The following is a 17,490-nucleotide window of genomic DNA, read 5'->3' as shown; positions in this document are numbered from 1 at the left end:
GCAAAATTTCTGACAGTAGTAGAGCATTAGGAACTATTAATTAACCGAGAAAAAGTGCAGTTACCATACATGAATAATCAAATAGTCTAAAAAATTTTAATAAAATAACAAAAACATTCATCAGATAAAATGGAGCTTTGGTGAACAGCAATTTTCAACTCATTTCAGGGATTTTCAATTGAATTGAGAACTGAACTTTGATTTGTTCACTCTAATACATAAATATAGTTAGATTTAAACCGTTCCATGGTAGCTCTGGCTCCATGTTTTGGTTTATTTTCCTGTGGGAAGGTGAACCTCTCCACCAGTCTTTTGCTGCATTTAAGAAATTCTCTCCAAGATTGCACTCTAATTCTCTCCATTCATCTTCCCATCAACTCTGTCTCTCCTGAAGAAAAGCATCCCCATGCTGCTACCACCATGCTTCGCAGTGAGGATTGTGTGATCAAGGTGAGGTGACTTTTCTGCCACACAGCATTTTGCACTTAGTTTAAAAAAAAAAAAAAAAGTCACTTTTGGCCTCATCTGACCAGAGCACCTGCCTTCACATGTTTGCTGTGTTTCCAATATGATTTGTGGCAAACTGCAAAAAGCACTTATTCTGGCTTTTTGCAGGAAAATGACTGGTAGTTGTTCTGTGAACAGATCGTCCCACCTCAGCTGTGGAAGTCTGCAGCTCCTCCAGAGATACCGGGGGCCTCTCCGCTGCCTCTCTGACCAATGCTCTCCTTGACTGTCAGTTCAGGTGGGCTGCCATGTCTTGGTAGGTTTGCAATTGTGCCATTTTAAAACATATCACTGTTTTGAACTTTCTCCCTGACCTGTCTTCATGATGCCATTGTCTACAAATGTCCACTAACGAACATCTGAGGCCTTCACAGCATATCTGGATTTATACTGAGATTAAATTGCACACAGTTAGACTCCATTTACTGATCAGGGGACTTCTTTAGTCACTGGATTTTATTTCGAGATATCAGAGTAAAGTAATAAGAATACTTTTGCACACTTTTCAGTTTTTTATTTGTTAAAAACATGTCGGAAACTATGTACCATTTTCCTTTCCCTTCTCAATCATTCAACACGTTGTGTTGGTTGATCACATAAAATACCTGGAAAATACATTTACATTTAAAGCGATAAAATGTAGAAAGGTTCAAGTGTTATGTATAATTTTGCGAGCTGCTCTTCTGGTGAGGCAGACAGAAAAGTTCATACATCCCCAGTTAGATCATGTGTGTAGAGGCGAGTACGTCTGCCTCGCAGAAAGGTACATCTTTCAAGATACAAATTGTAAGATTTGTTGTTATTTGATCAATTCTAAACTTATATTACATATGATTGGCTTATAATGTAATAAAAGAAAATGCATTGCAATGTTCCATTCCCAAGTAGTTTAATGAGATGAGGAGTTAAACAACAAAATGGCTTACAGATCTTGTTTGACTGGTTTTAGTGGTGAAGTCGCCTAAAAAGATTAAACACAGATAAAAGCTATAATTATGTTAATGTATACCATAGCAGTGGTTCTTAATATTTCAGAGTTGTTTTTCCACATGCCACTAAATGGAGCTGGTGTACCACTGGACCATAGTAATAAATTCAATGGAATATTGCATTACAAGGTCATTTGCTTCTGCTCTATGTTAACATGTATGAAAAACTGTTTTGACAATGCAAAGCTTCCTCTTCCCCTTTTCAGCATTTGTCACAGCACTTTTTCTCCACACATGCCCGCACATATCTGTGTTTACATGTTTGAGGAACCTGCACATGTGCGGGCCAGCTGACCTGAGCACTTTGGCTCTGTGCGTCCCGGCATAAACGCACACAAGCAGTCAGTGGAAGGTCAGCACCTGACTTTCATGACTGCATTATTTAGTTTAGTTCGAATAACATACATGGAAACAAAAGAGGATCCAAATATTTGGACCAGATGTAGCTACAGATGTAACTGTATGTAAGGTTGACTTCCTCCCATTGTACTTAGACCGTACTGCACCCAACTGAATTCAACTGCTTCGTAAAGACGTGATTTATTTAAAGAATTGAGCGATATATCTGTCATCATGCACAGTCTTTGTTTGTCCAAATGATCCGCTGTGCAATAGAAGAGTGAAGTAGTCAATGTTTGTGTTCGTACTGCCGTCCCGAGGTGAAGCACTGGCATGATTTTCGCTTCACATGGAGTTTGTGTCAGTGTTTGACCTTATCAGCAGATGGCAGTATTGATATACAGAGCAGCTAAAAAAAAAAAAAAAAAAAAAAAAGACCAATATTCTTCATCATATTTCTTCATTTGTGACATAAATGAGTAAACTCTTCATGGTCTATATCATCTGATAACAACTTTGAAATGTAATATATCTGTAGAGAAGTAAAATGCCCTGGAGTGAAGTCGAGACCGACAACAATATATGCAGAACAACTGAAAGTGTGCAGTGGCTTCAGGGATGAGATAATGATCCAAATGGTAATTGGGGGTGTTTTACATCTCAGCTGGGTGCGAGGGACCTGTGGGTTCTTGTAATGAATATGTCTTAATTGTGGCAGGCTATTTGGCATTTGAAAAGTCCGATGATCCTTCTCATTCTTGACACCCATTTGCATTTCCATCTTTAAGGTCAAACAGGTATGAATAATACATGAGGGAGGTTCTTTAGCTCACAGCCAGCCCTACCTGTCGTCACAAAGGCACCAGCTGAGTTGTGCTAAGCTCAGTGAATGTTACAGAGACAATCAATTAATATCACTTTGGGGAACCACATGTGAAGCATCCTGTTATTAGCGGGAATATAAGGTCACCGGAGTCAATGGCAAATATAGGATCATCCTTCTCTGATGATGACTTATGCAATTGTTAATCTGAAAAGAATGACATTAATCCATCTGTGTGGATTTAATCTGAATGCCTCATTCTGCTCTTGCATTCCTTCAAATTGTTTTACACAAAAAAAAAAAAAAACATTTAAATGAACTGAAGCCGAGCTGGGAGCAGTATAACGCAGGTGAACCATCTAGTGGTTAACCTGGAATAAATTCAAGATCAAAGGAAGGCCTAAAAAAGAACCTTGGCAAGAGATTGGAAGAATTTAATGAGCAAAAATTAACATGAATTAAATCTGACCTCGTGCTTACATGGCAGATGTTGAGTGGAGTAGCATCCAGACACGTTATTAGAGATAAACAGTGGCACGTTACACTTTGACGGGAACACGGGAGCTTTAACTGAACCAAGCTTCATTCCAGTTTGAAGCTGATCCTTTTCCTCAATATTTTGTACAAAACAGTCATGGGTGAAAACTTATAGGCTTCTCCTCGAAATAAGATTTGAAGATATATTTTTAAAAAATGTATTTACCAGCACATTTGAAGTCACTCACTTGGGGACCGAGTTTTATAATAAGGACGCCGTGTTAAAAGAATTGAACATCGCCCTGGATGTATGGCCTTGAGGAGACAGATTTGCTGGCTGTTTTGACAAGCCATTACCTGTAATTTCACTGATGGATCGGTGAGGTGGCTCCGAGCAGGCAGCTGTGGCACCACAGAGCGTGCGCTCGGTGCCGGGGATGATGTAAGGGAGAATGGCAAACAAGCAAAGACTTATTATGGCTAATGATTCCTTAAAACAGAGCAGGGGGAGAGTTGACAGTTTGGTGTTGGCAGCAGTTGGGGGAGGCGGAGAGCTCATCCTCATTTGTCTGCTGTTTTGGGGAGGGGGGGGGGATGTGTCTCAAAGACATGTAATTATGTCACACTGACCACTGATCCCATCACACATAATTAGCAATAAATAGGCAATAAGTAATAGCTCCTTCCCAGTTTGATGGCAGTTATAATACCTCTTCAATTGACCTCATTTTGGTTTCTATACACTCCATATAATTCACCACACACAACTTTGTTGGCCCACCATGTCCAGGCTAATAACTTCAGTTAGTTAACAGTTTTAACGCAGATATGGGCAACTTTGTTGATTGTGAGGGACGCAAAACACGTTACTGTCACTACCAGAGGGCCACATTGTGACAGACGACATTTAACACACCTACGATGATGAAGTACTAATCTTAAGTTTCTGATTGTTAATCAACCTGAAGACATACATTCACATTTAAATATACTTGAAATAAACTCTGCTAAAAGTGTTCAGCCATTTTTAAACGACACCTCATTGAAACAACATCTTGGTCACCTGTAAAACCAAAAATGTTGCGTCGTGGGGCTCTGCTTTTGTAGGGTTTAATTTCTCAGCTTTGTAAATAATCTCAGTAAATCTTTAACATGGGGGTGGGGGGGTTCCCTCTCAGTGGGCTCTTCCAGGTCGGTCACCCCTCAGCTCAAATGTAATTGGTCCATCCCTGGCACTGCTCCCCATTTCCAAAGCCACCAAAAACTGTAACCTACCTTGTGTATTTTTCACTAATTGAAATGCCTAATGAGGTCCCCAGGGCTCCATCCCATTACCTCCGAGTTAATTAAAGCCTAAGCAGTGTGCCAAACGGTGAATAAAGATGCAGTAAAAGTGCAAAAGGAACAGGGAGCACGAGCAGGGATGTGGCTGACCTGCTTTTTTGTCATTGTTATGGGATGCTCTCATCCAAGAAGGAGAAGATGCCTTATGATTTTTTCAATTTGTATTTATTTTGGGCTTGGGAATTCAGACACTCGTTTTCCGCTGTGGTTAGCCTCGTTCTGCTTTATTAAACATTTAAGTCCTTACCACTATCAGCAGGATCTTCATGAAGATGTTCCCTGTTTTAGAAGGTGAACATAATGCAAGTGTATAAAAAAGAAATGACAGGTGTGCATGTGGCCACACATGAAATTAAATTATACAGCTCATTAAATCTACATTATCAACACCTACAAAAAGTCCATCAAGAAATATTTCACTGTGGTCACTATACTGCGAATAACAAAGATTGTTAAAGATATTTCTCCTTGTTAAAAGAAGCACACAGGGAGAAGAGAGATCATGAAAAGACGGGCAGAGACATTTTTAAGAAACAATTTCAAATGTTTATTTAACATGTCAAAGAAGGGGCACACACTTGTGAATTGAAAATGGGGGGAGAGGGAAGAATTTTTTGGCCAGTACTATCTCTTCAAACTTCATACTAACATTAATCCGATTTTGGCTAAAAAGAAAATGTGTTTTTGTTTCTTTTCTTTTTTTTTGCTTTTATAAAGAAACGTTATGTACATCGGGTCTTTTATACAAGGAGTTCATTGGATAAATGCATCAAAAAAAAAGAAAAAAAAAAGAAACCAGTTCTGCAGTAAACTTTACAAAAAATACATTTTTTTTCCATTGAGAGATGTAGAAAAGGAGACAGTCAAATATTGACCAATAATATTTCTTCCTTTTCATTATTTAGAAAAAAAGTTGTTCTAATACCTATCTTAAAGAATAGCAATATACAGCATAATAAATGGGAGGAATTTGCCTTTGTGGATTCATTCAGCTGGTTTGGTGACCAGCGAGAGGGGCTGCGACTGGAACAGGGCATGATGGGAGTGAAGGGCCGCCTGATGGAAGGGGGACGGGGGGGAGAGCATGGAGGGGTGCAGGGAGGTGAACGGGATGGGCCGGGTTAGGATGTGTGTGTTCGACTGGCTACCTGATGTACCAATGGGGATGGAGATGGTGGGCTGAGAGGAGGAAGAGGAGGAAGAAGATGAGGAAGAGGAGGAGGAGGAGGATCCAGAGGCCTTCCCGGGTAAGGAGAAGTGGTGGTGCATGCGCCCCTCCGGTTTGGTGGTGAGCGAGAGCGGCTGGGCCTGCTCGGAGTGGGTGGCGGCGGGGGCGGCGGGGGAGGCCAGGGCGGCGGAGGGGGTGGCCGGCGAGTCCAGCATGCTGCCGTGTGACGACGCGGGGCTGTCGCACATCTTCTCCGAGGGCAGGTACTGCACGCACTGCTTCTTACTCCTGATTGAGAAGTCTGGGGGAAAAACAAAACAAGACACCGAGAAGCTGAATTATGGATCCACCGCTGGCTTCAAATCTGGTTCAAGTCCCTCAATGCTGCGGCTGACAGAAGTGAATGAGTGATTACTGCAGCCACGAATGTGACATGAAACTTTTGAAACACGACGTTTTAAATCGACTCTCAAACACGTTACAACAAGGAGGGCAAAACAGGACGTTCATGGCATTTTAAAATGGTATGCCTGTATGATTGACATAAACATGCGACAAGATGTACGTTAACGAGTGGAATGTTCTCGTATTCTTGGATAGTTTAACGTGGTCACGTGGCTGAAAGACAGCAGACATACCTGCCACTATTAGCACTGAACCTCATAAGCTGCTTGTCAAAGTATAAAAGCAGGGAGAGATGTTAGTAAATGCTGCCAAATCATGCAAAAAAAAAAAAAAAAGTGAACAAATATATATTCAAGAAGAGAAGGTGCAGCCACATGTTGCACTGTGAAAATCTGTCTTCTGTTTAATTTTCGTTGGGTTTTCCCTTCTTGTCAATTGTTGAGAAAACAAAACAGATAAAGTCAGTCAGGAAGAAAAAGGGCCCCTTACCCTCTGGTTTTGAGTCTGGTTTATTCTCTCGCTTCCTCTTCTTCCGCTTTCCCTGCACGGATGAAACAATGCCATTAAACAATCGTTTTTCAAAGCAAATGTGAAACAGCTGGAGAGCTTCAGTTAATGCCATCAAGCCGGTGGTTACTATAATTAACCGACACGATCACATCTGACTAAACCTGATAGGAAAACAGTTACACTTCAACTCTCTGTCCTCATTGATATGACAACAGCGCATGAAAATAGGCAACTCACATAGTTATCTCGCGCTGACCATCCAGGATAGAGCTGGGAGTGCAGTTGCCTCTCTTTTCTGGCCAGCTCGTAGTATTTGGCTTGTTCCTCTCTCGACAGCGAATGCCACTGTGGACAAAGACACGGCGTAAGGGCTATGAAATACGCACGCAGGTGTAATTCGCTTGTCTGTCTGTTTCTGTTCCCTGCTTACCCGTCTGCCAAGGATCTGGTTGATGGCCGCACTTTCTTTCAGAGTGCACTCGGCGACCACTTTGGCTCTCATCTCCTTCATATATAGCATGAAAGCATTCAGAGGCTTCTTGATGTGAGGCTTCTTGTCCTCCTCTTTCTTGGGAGGCACCGGGGATTTTCTGCTAACCCGAAACATTAAGAGGGTACTGTTAATGGCATTTGAGCAGAGGAGGAGTTCAGGCGATGATCAGCAAACAAAGGAAAGACAGCAAAAACCAGTTGTGAGAAGGGATTCAGCCACACTTACGCGTGCATGGAGGGGCTGATGTCACCGATGGGCTCCTGCTTGATGGCCGGGGAGACGATGGCGGGATGTGGAATGCCGGTCTGGTGAAGGCTGTGTGGAGGTGGAGTCACCATGTGAGGGGAGAAACGGCTGGACACCAGGCTGCGAGGAAGAAACGAGGCAAAGTTTTCAGGTGGGCTTTTACTGTAAGACTTCTGTCAGCCTGACAAGGAAAGGTTCACCGAACTTGGCACACGGCTGCCTTGCCTTCCCCTCGGGGTGAAATTTGCTTGTGCCCACCACCTCTGTCTAGACTAAATTCATACACACAATGAGTAACATGCTTGCTTTTTGTTCAAATAAAGACTTTTTCAAAAGGCCCTTTATTCGCCAATGGCTGGAGAAAAGCGGAGTGTGTTGTAACCATGGTGACAGCATGGCGGAGACACCTGAAACCTCGTTCCTTACCACGTTTCCAGACCACGGAGAGCACTTTGACAGCCGTCCACACAGAACACCTTTACAAAGGGTCTCTCAATTTCCAATCACTAATACAAAAGAGCATTGTAATGGACAAAGGGGGAGAATCAAGCTCTGTACCAGGTCTCTAACACACTCTGGTTAATGATAGATGGGAACAATCCTCTGATTAAAAGGGCTGACTTGTTATACAGATGGTCATGATGGACATTTTCACAGTATAATGTAACGTACACCAAACTATAGCTTTTCAAATCCTTTACAACCAAAACCATGTCATCTGAGGACCAAATTTGCACAAAGAAAGTTAGAAAATTCCCTTCCACCTCTCATACAATATTCAACAACAGAGTTGGAACTATCTTATTCGAATGTAATGAAATGGCATAATCCACAATATCCACAACTTTAAACACGTTAGCAAGCCATGACTATTTTGAGGGTTATAAAACATATGACTTATATACAAGTATTGCTTTTGCATTATCATGAAGTTGTTCTCTCAACCGTCACTATTTCGTGTAACTCCTGTTTACCGAAGGGGGATCGTCTCATTGATCCTGAACTAACTGGCTTCTCCTCACAGCTTCCTCAGACACATCTACCAGCCAGTAACTTTAACACTAGTTGATGTGCACAGTGTCTGTGATGCATTCACGGCCCTAAATACGCATTAGGTTCACTTCAGCCGCATGTTCGGAGTGAATTCCATGTTAGAGAGCAACTTCCTCCAACTCACAGATTTGACTTGAGCTGAAATTACTGACACAGAGAGTTTAGGTAATGTGTTACAGCCATGCTTCCACGATACAGATATGACTGTATTAATAAGTCAGAGTTAGTTTATAGAGACAATTAAAAGTAGTGCGTAAGTACATTTACAAGTAACTGGTTAAATTGTGTATTGAATTGCTAGTTAAGTTGCTCCACGACTTTCAAAAGAAGAAAATGTAATTTGTAACAGTAACTTGCACAACGCTGCCTTGTAGTTTGATGAAAAATAGGATCTTAAGGGAAGCAAAATGTGTGTAAATATAAGCCTAATATTCAACCCATGTTTTCTTTTTATTCCCCTTTGATACGCTTAATAATTTATACTGTGTAAACAGGGAGGTGCCATAATATTCCCACGATAATCAACCTTTAGCAAGTATCTTTGTAAACATCCTACTTATTCCCCAGTGGATCACTGGAGGCCGCTCTGAGTGATGGCATGCTTCCATATTTTGAAAATATTGCTCCCATTAGCATTCGTCTATATTGTCACTGATACACTGTGAATCTCTTTATATTTCTTTTGATCTTATATTATTTAGGTCACAAGATGCTTTATAAATCAAAATCTTTGCGTCTGATCAACAAATAAAGTCAAAAGTTTCACTCCCAACAACAGCTTTTTCGCAGGTTTCTCACTGCCTCTTTTTAAGTTACGAAATCCATTTCTAATTCATAAGAAAGCGGAGGTCATGAGGATTGGTGAAACATTTGTAATTCAATAAATCGAATGCATTGGATGGAGTGAAAAATAAATCTGTAAAGGTAGATTAAGACTGCGATGAGTTCACCTCAGGATGGAGACACACGTGCTATTGATCAGAGACACCCTTCTGAATATTTCATCTCATACTAACACCGGAAGGCTCACTACAAATCTGTCCAATTTTGACAGAGGGTCAGAGAGTTTAGTCTGATGGGACGTGTAGGTTCAGATGAGCTTTGATTTGTCCTAATCGATTCACAACCCCTTTCATCTCTGCATTATGTGTGTGTGCGTGTGCGTGTGCGTGTGTGTGTGTGTGTGTGTGTGCGTAGTGACTCAGAGCACCGTCCTGACCACAGAAGTTTTGCTCTGAGAGAAAAGACGAGCGAGGAGCTCTGAATGCCAATAACATGTTCACCCGGGCTTAAGAAGCTGAATCTGTCTCCGAAATCCTCACAGAAATTTGTAGTCCTGACACTGCTGCCTGTTCACAATCTGATCCCGATTCAACTAAAGGAAAGTACATTCTTCATTTTTGCTTCACTGGGATACTAAACAACCTCTTTTTTTTAAATACCACATCCTCCAAATTGTTTACTATGCACAAATGGAGGTTTAAGAAGGTAGGGGGAAAAAAGAGAAAAAGCAGCATGTCATAGAAGCAGCCGATATTGGATGTCTCCCTATATGGGAGGGTGGGGGAGAGTTACAGAACATGATCCACTCACCTGGACATGGATGCATTCATGGCGAGCGCTGGATAGGGGTGACGGAATCCCCCCGGAGGGATGGAGTACATGGGCTGGCCCTGCCTGGGAGATGGAGGGAGACAGAGGGAGGTGGACTGAACCAAAGCGCCAGTGTGAAGTGGATCAAACACAGTTGACAGCTAACCCACCAGCACTAATCCACCACTCATCAACTCAAATCCCCTGCTTGTGGAACAGCACCGTTGCAATTGATTACAAGGCCCGTAGCAAAACTCACAAGTTCCTCCTGATCAACTCAAATAGTTGATATTATTTTCAAAATATTGTGCACCTGCACTTCAACTGTGCCATTTATTAAAAAAAACACCTTATTATGCAAACACAGTATTTTTTCTTTTAAATACTTGTTTTGAATGGTAACTTTGCGTCAGCCCGTTGGTGTCTGAAGTTAACCACAAACTGCACAGTTCGTCAGATAACATCAAGTGGAATAACACGCAAATTCAAAGAAACGACAAAACACAAATGAGTACGCATGCAAGTTAAAGAAAAAAGGGACTCACTGCGGCATGAACCAGCTCAAAGGGTGTGCAATCGAACCGACCGCACCCGGGGACAGAGGGTAATATGGTGAGAGCTCCGATGGGTGAGGCGTTCGAGGAATACCTGCAGGTGACACCAGAAATGCAGTTTGTATGCATGTACAACGAGGTGATGGAGTTTGCTGTTGACTCCATGGGACAGTGTGAATCTTTCAAATGTCACCAGTTATTGAGGAGGAAAACCAAATGTGCACATCAGCTGGCACAGACTGTACCGGACAGTAGCAGCATTTGGAAGAAAAAACTTGTCAGAAACATTGTTTCCTTGTCAAAACATCCTGACCCGTTCCTAATATTTTTCAAAAATACTTGAAGGAATATTATTTGTTCTTAAGGCACCTTGATATTTAATTGTATGGATGCTAATCGAGCGATATTTGTCTCTGCATTTCTACTGTGATGTTGTAATTTGCCTTGTTAAAGTAAAAAAACTCAATAAATATATATATAAAAAAATAAATAAAAAAACATCCTGACCCTGCGTACATCGTTAGTAAAACCTTTGTCCGTGAGCATCCGGGTGCCTTGCCACCTGCTTTCTGTGGCTCTAATAAGACTTCAGCGTGAACCACGAGTCATTTTAAGTTGAAAGTCAGTTGCACGATGACACTTTACCTGTCTTTGGGTCGAGGATCTCTGGCGAGAGGTGCGATGGCGGCGTGCCGGGGGAGAAGTGTTCATTGCTGTAGGTGATGAGGGGCGTCAGCGGGTGGACATGGGGAGCATGCTGTACCACCGGGACTTTATTGGACTGAAGAGAGAACATACAGTTCCTGTGTTAGAGGTGAGCTACAAGTCCCTGAGATTTAACATTCATGTCTTATCAAATGAACATACGACAATAATTGATGCATTTACTTTATATTTATCAAATCCAGTGTATTTGTAGCCAAAACAAACCCAGAAAAATCTATACGGCATATAGTATCTAATGATAATAGCGCAGAGGAATTGCAGGACACAGTTTGTGAATAACTCTACACGATAAACATCCCAGTTGCTGCGTGTGACCGGCCCTGTGATGCAATCTGGACCGGCACCAAGGAGCACTAAAAAGCCTTGCAGACACATGCCAAGATCATTACGGTCATTTAGTTGAGGAGAGAACTGTTTGTTCAGTCCAACAAGAAAAACAACGGTGCCACCGAGTCCAGAAGTCGCACCAGCGAGCCGCAAACAAAACACATTTATGCGAAGGTAAACCGAACACAGATAAACATGTGGAGACGTCCTCCCCCACTGTCTGGATTACAAATGTTACTCATGTTGGAAAAAAACACTTAAAATTCTGTATAACTGAAGATAAGTGGTGAAGAACGGCAAGTCCAGAGATGAACTTTTGCTTTTCATGCACGCTGTGCATTGGGTCCTCAACGCTTCACACGCACTGAAAGACTACAGCCTCTTGCCAAGATGTGAGCAGCTCCACGGCTACGGCAGGGATGACGAAGACAATAATAATAACCGGCGTCTCTACTTTCATTAGGCAGCGCTCGGACTAGCAGTCATTTCCCCTGGCTGCCTGGCTGAATAGAGCACTTGTTGGCTCAACTTGTCACATGGGAGGGTCAAGGGGTGGGAGGGGAGAAAGGAGTCTTGTTCCTCCAGGCTAACCTTTCTTCAATATCCCTCCCCACCCCCTTCTCAACCTCTGTCTCCCTCCAACGTGGTCTGCTGGGGAACAAGGTTTGCATTGAGACTTCTGTACACTCTCTTGCTTCACGTTGCTTAGAATTGTTCCAAATCTTCAATTTTTTTTTTTGCTGCCCGTTTTTTTTTTTTTTTTTTTTTTTTAAAGGAAGGCCCAACCTTTTCCTCCTTTTAAATCTTTAGCAAATTGGTCTCTCTCCTGTTTAAAGCGCGCTTTGATTCAGGTAATACCAGATGAAGCGAGGAAAATATTTACTGGTGTTAAACATGGCTATATTAAGGTCTACGTGTTCAGGGTGTTTCTGTTTGTTTGGGTTTGGTTTTTTTTGTTTCTCTAGATTTAGAGCATATAAGGTCAATGCATACAATGAGGCGTGGGGAATATAATTTCACACGGCACCCAAAAAAAAAAAAAAAAAAAAGCTTTGATAAAGGTTCATGGCAGAAATTGTGTTGACTTACTAGGTTAAAATCCCAGGTCCCACATGTCATGTATATTTGAGTTGTGCTTTGTTGTTCTGCTTCGTGTACAATATGCCTGACTTTTTCCCTATATCGAGGGTTGTTTGAGACCTCTAGACCTGGGTGCCAACACATTTTGGGAAGCAGTTCAGTGAGAATATGAAATGATGCCGATTAATTATTCATATCCTGGAATACATGAATCGTGGGCTCTAAACATATTTATAAGTTTGAAGGCACTAGTTTCAACTCCAGGCTGCCTCTCGGCTTAGCAGCACACCGAATTATGGAGGAAAATGAAGCGTGCGGCTCCCAAGTACGAGAAACAACTTCTGAACTGAGGACTACCTGCAATAATATTTCTGTTTGGACTAAAGATAGACTGTAAATTTGTTTTCTCTCTTGAATGCCAATTGCTCTTCTTTCTTTTTCTTTTTTTTTTTTAATCAATCACAACTATCTTACTTTAAACACAATCAATTAACCTTTAAACTGAAATTTGGTTCTGTAAAATCCAAAAACTATGCTAAAGGCTCAGCCATGTCTTAAAACTGAATACTAATGTGTCAATGCCTTCTTTGAATTTGTTTATGTGCAGAGATAATGCTCCATGGCAGCCTCATATGTCTGGTTCCATGATCCACAAGCAAAGTGTAATAAGAAAACCACAAGGAACATGAGCTGTGTTTTAAATGCAAACAACATCTACGTGATAGAACAGATAGCAGATGGTATCTACGTTGACAGACAGAAATCATGCTCTGTGCATAGATGTGCTCGTTGCAAACGGGACTGCAGTGGTGCATAACTCTCAGCCAGCGAGTAAAAACATTCAGAACCGGTCTTAAGAGTATTTTGACATAGGAACAGGAAGGTTTAAAAGGAAAGAGAAAAAAAAAACAGCTGAAAGTTGCAGATGCAGAGAAAAGACGTCTGTCTCTTAAGAGGGTTTGAAGCTAAAAAGGCCAAGGTGGCAGTACCTTGCTTGGCTGTCCAACTTGGAACGGTGCTAAGAAAAGCACAGTCCTTGGTCAATGTGGGTGGAGGGGTGGATTTCATTCAAGCAAACATGTTTTTGGATCCTGCACATCTGAATTGAATTACTAGGCAAACAGCCGATGGGGAAGAGAGCTTAGAACAAACTGAATAACCCCGCAGCTTTGTGTGTCTTTATGCTCGGCGATTCTGGGTGGGAGGCTCAGAGGCCTTTCAAAACTCCAGGAAAGACAGGGTGAAAAGAATGCCAGGCATGCTGAGAAATCCAAGCCTTGTTTGTCAACGCCAACAGGAAGCGGACGTGAGAGTGGACTGACCGTGTCATATGTCTTTAAAATCAACCACTCCAAAACTGTGCCATTCATCACAGACTACGTGTGCTTTGCGTCTGGTCATCGCCTCTGAAAAGGTCAATGGCAGTAATACTCTGGGTTAGAATAATACAGCGCAAAGCAGCATCAGATTACTGGCCTGAATATCCCCATTGGCCATTAAATAAATTAAGAGTTAGCAAAATCAGCAAAGCCTAAACAGACACAAACAAGAACAAGCCTCACTGGGATCTCGAGTGCTAATAAATATTTGTAAATTGACAGACATGGGGTGGCCTTTTTCTTCTTCTGGTAAATCTACCAAGAATAAACAATATCTGGTTTAATTTTACTCATTATCTCGTTGGACGACACTAAATCTGAGGGCGATCGTCCACAGTTTGACTCAAATCAAAGCACTGGTTTCTTATCTCGTCTCTGCAGTGGCCCAGCAGGATTGCAGACTTTAGATCAGTATTCAGTTCAGTCCTCCTAAAGCCTTTGATTTCATGATGGATCCCGGTTGTTCACTGCCTAATGCAAAACGAGAAAATCTCACCGGACTCTCAGTCAAAGGTCTGTTGAAAGAATATGGGTCGAAAGCAAGTCTATGTATTGCTTTGTGAGGAGGGGGAGGGAAAAAAAGCATCTTTTTCATTTATAGTATCCCATTTTGAAATGTCGTACAGCTCTGAAAGCTGAAGGTTACGCGTCAGAAACATACGGGGAAACAAAAAAAAAAAAAAAAGCATCCCAGGAATGCTGCTCCGAGCCTTACCACTTCAATTCATTTAAACAATTCAGTGACTAAGTGACTTGTGATGCGCTGACAGGACCAGGTTCCTCTGTGCATTGATTACTCTAACACTAATACAATATTGAAACAAAAGAGGCGATTCTTGTTCCCCTGTCAAGTGCAGATCAGCCCATATTTGAGCAGTGAGTGTGCCGTGATCTGATAAGTAACAGAGGGGGAGAAACTCTGGTCAGTTCTGGTTTATTCGAGGGTCACAGCTCTTTGTAATCCAGAATAAGAGTACGAGTCAGTGTCGTTTGTAATGACACAGAGAATAGGCCCGATAGACAAATGACCACGGGTGACTCAGTGAGGGCAGTACGCAGCCTTGACATTATCAGCACTATGTGGATGGCAGTGAATCGCTACATTGTGGAAAATGACCACAGCTATTCCAGCTCCTCAGGTTCGTTTGTCTATCCCTCTCCTCCTCTCCTCCTCTCCTCCTCTCCTCCTCTCCTCCTCTCCTCCTCTCCTCTCTTCACCGCCTGTTTGGTCCAGCTCGGTCACTACTGACGGGCTGACAAGTTCCCCATACTGCATCACCTGGCCCTGCAGCGCCTTTGATGTATTATTCATGAAGAGGCAGCCCACTCAACACACAGCGGCTGAAATGGGGGTTTTGGGGTTCTGGACGTGTGTGTGTGTGTGTGTGTGTGTGTGTGTGTGTGTGTGTGTGTGTGTGTGTGTGTGTGTGTGTGTGTGTGTGTGTGTGTGTGTGTGTGTGTGTGTGTGTGTGTGTGTGTGTGTGTGTGTGTGTGTGTGTGTGTACACATGGTGGGGAATGGTATCTTCATAAAAAAGCTCGTTCCCTTCTTCCCAGTCCTCACACCCCACCTCTTACCACCACCTCGACCATTATGACCAAAAGCAATACCAACTGAATGCTAAACAAACCTGTCTGTTGAATAATTGAGAATCTCAGGCCAGAGCAGGCTCCGATTAGCATACAGGCCTTATGGACCCAATCTGCACCATGACAAGATTTTTTGTTTTGTTTTTTTGACTAGACGTTTTGTAACCATGAAATGTCTAATGTCTTAGTGAAAAAAAAAAATATTAATACAATAATAAACCTTATTATTGAGTAGTTATAAATATCAGATAGTACTGTTTGCAAATAAAAAATAGCTTTTGGATGACTTATTAATCTCGAATGACGTTGGACTTGTCAGGCACCTGAACTAATAAGCTGGTAAAATCTTATCTCTATCATCATGCTGAGCTGGCACGCATCAAAAATGTACGAGGTATGCCCGCAAGTAAGTCTTGAGAGATAATACAAAACATGCAAGTCCAGCACCAAGACAATTAAAGATGTCAGATTTAACACACTATCAGCTGCAGGAGCACAGGTCTGCTTCAAGAGTCCCTGCTGGTGTCTCCTCATCGCCTCTCCTCAGGTCTCTCTCCCTGGCTCCTCTTGGCCCTAGGCAGTAATCCCCGGCCCCCTGTGTGTGCCCATCCGCTCCCCCTGCTCTCATTAGTGCAGTGTTGGGGCCTGGGGAGCCTGCAGGCCTGGGGAGCCAGCCTGCTGCTCCCCTCCCACTCTCCTTCTCTCTCCTCCACTGGAGTAATGAGCACATAATCAGCCTGGCTCCCTGTCAGTAGCAGCACACTAGAGGAGCATGTGGGCACCTGGCCCGGAGTGGGGGGGGGCAAGGGCACAGCGGGGTATTCCACACTCTGTGGTCTGTGCCCGGGGTACCCCCGTACCCCATATTTAAAGTTCGACCCCCTCCCCGCCACATGAAATAAGCCTCTGCACACGCAGGTTACTGGATCTTCCAGTCACTTCCCCATTTTGTTCACATAATGAAAGCGGTTACACTCTCAGTGAACTTCCCTTCTTTAGCTCACAGCTTTAGAACAAAAGTGTAGCATGACCTCTAGAACAATAATGAGACCCTTTTTTTTTAAGCCAATTATTTAAAAAAACAATGTGTTTTATTGGAGAACTTTTACCATGGGTTGAAGTTTATTAGAGCTTTGACACTCAGTGACAATAAAGACGGGTAAAATTAACAGCCTGTCTTATCTTCAACCGCCAAACTACACACAGTTGTAAATCCTGCATGAGCTCAGCAGAATAAGTACATTTCAGATAGTATGTGTGCTTAAAAGTATTAAATAATCACAAAAAACTTCCACATTCCACACGTAAACAATTTTCAGATGTTAAAAAAAAGAGTGAAGGATTTCTCTATTATTTAAGTGGCTTTTCAAAAAATGTTGCCGAAAGCTGTGATTTTTCACATTCTTAGTCTTCTACAGTGTTTCTCTCTCTATTGAGTGTTCTCGCTTAACGGCATTCAAACATATGAAGGCCAAGCGACACAACAGAGAGCCACATGAACAGTAGCAGAAACAACCGAAGGACAAAACAGGAATATTCCAAGCCCAGAGATAAAAACTCAGTGCATGTACTTTAGTTTTCTGTGCATTCACTTAAATTGCTTGTTTGGACTTTGCTCATTATTGTGTCTTGCCACATTGTGGATTCATGTAGTTTCTTAAGTTGGACACTGGTGACAAATCAAAAGTGAAAGTCTGCTCACAGCAACAGAGCCTCACACAGCAGCTGTTGTGTCTAAGAGCAAAACCAACAGGGTCGCTGACAGGTCAGTATTTATTCTAATAAAATATATTTAATTGGTTTCCATTGAGGCATAAATCAATGCTGTATTCCCATGAGCAAACTCGGACCGCTTTCACAGTTACCCATTGACGGCACTCAATGAGGA

At 42.3% G+C, this 17,490-nt stretch overlaps 1 protein-coding gene across 1 annotated transcript in view; it reads right to left on the bottom strand.

The window, feature by feature from the left end:
- Nucleotides 1-5,023: 5,023 nt before the first annotated feature.
- tcf7l1b (transcription factor 7 like 1b) overlaps nucleotides 5,024-17,490 on the bottom strand; it is a 32,854-nt gene continuing 20,387 nt past the window's right edge. The window contains exons 5-12 of the mRNA XM_080498901.1: nucleotides 11,147-11,282; nucleotides 10,493-10,595; nucleotides 9,948-10,031; nucleotides 7,281-7,421; nucleotides 6,993-7,152; nucleotides 6,800-6,907; nucleotides 6,542-6,593; nucleotides 5,024-5,948 (exon numbers count right to left, since the gene is read on the bottom strand). Coding sequence (XP_080355027.1) covers nucleotides 5,464-5,948; nucleotides 6,542-6,593; nucleotides 6,800-6,907; nucleotides 6,993-7,152; nucleotides 7,281-7,421; nucleotides 9,948-10,031; nucleotides 10,493-10,595; nucleotides 11,147-11,282 — 1,269 coding nt within the window. The 3' untranslated portion in view covers nucleotides 5,024-5,463. The remainder of the gene's footprint in view (nucleotides 5,949-6,541; nucleotides 6,594-6,799; nucleotides 6,908-6,992; nucleotides 7,153-7,280; nucleotides 7,422-9,947; nucleotides 10,032-10,492; nucleotides 10,596-11,146; nucleotides 11,283-17,490) is intronic.

The sequence above is a fragment of the Blennius ocellaris genome (assembly GCF_963422515.1).
Source record: "Blennius ocellaris genome assembly, chromosome: 7".
Taxonomy (NCBI): Eukaryota; Metazoa; Chordata; class Actinopteri; order Blenniiformes; family Blenniidae; genus Blennius; species Blennius ocellaris.
Note: the sequence above shows the minus strand (reverse complement) of the source record. Positions and strands in the feature narration are given on the sequence as shown.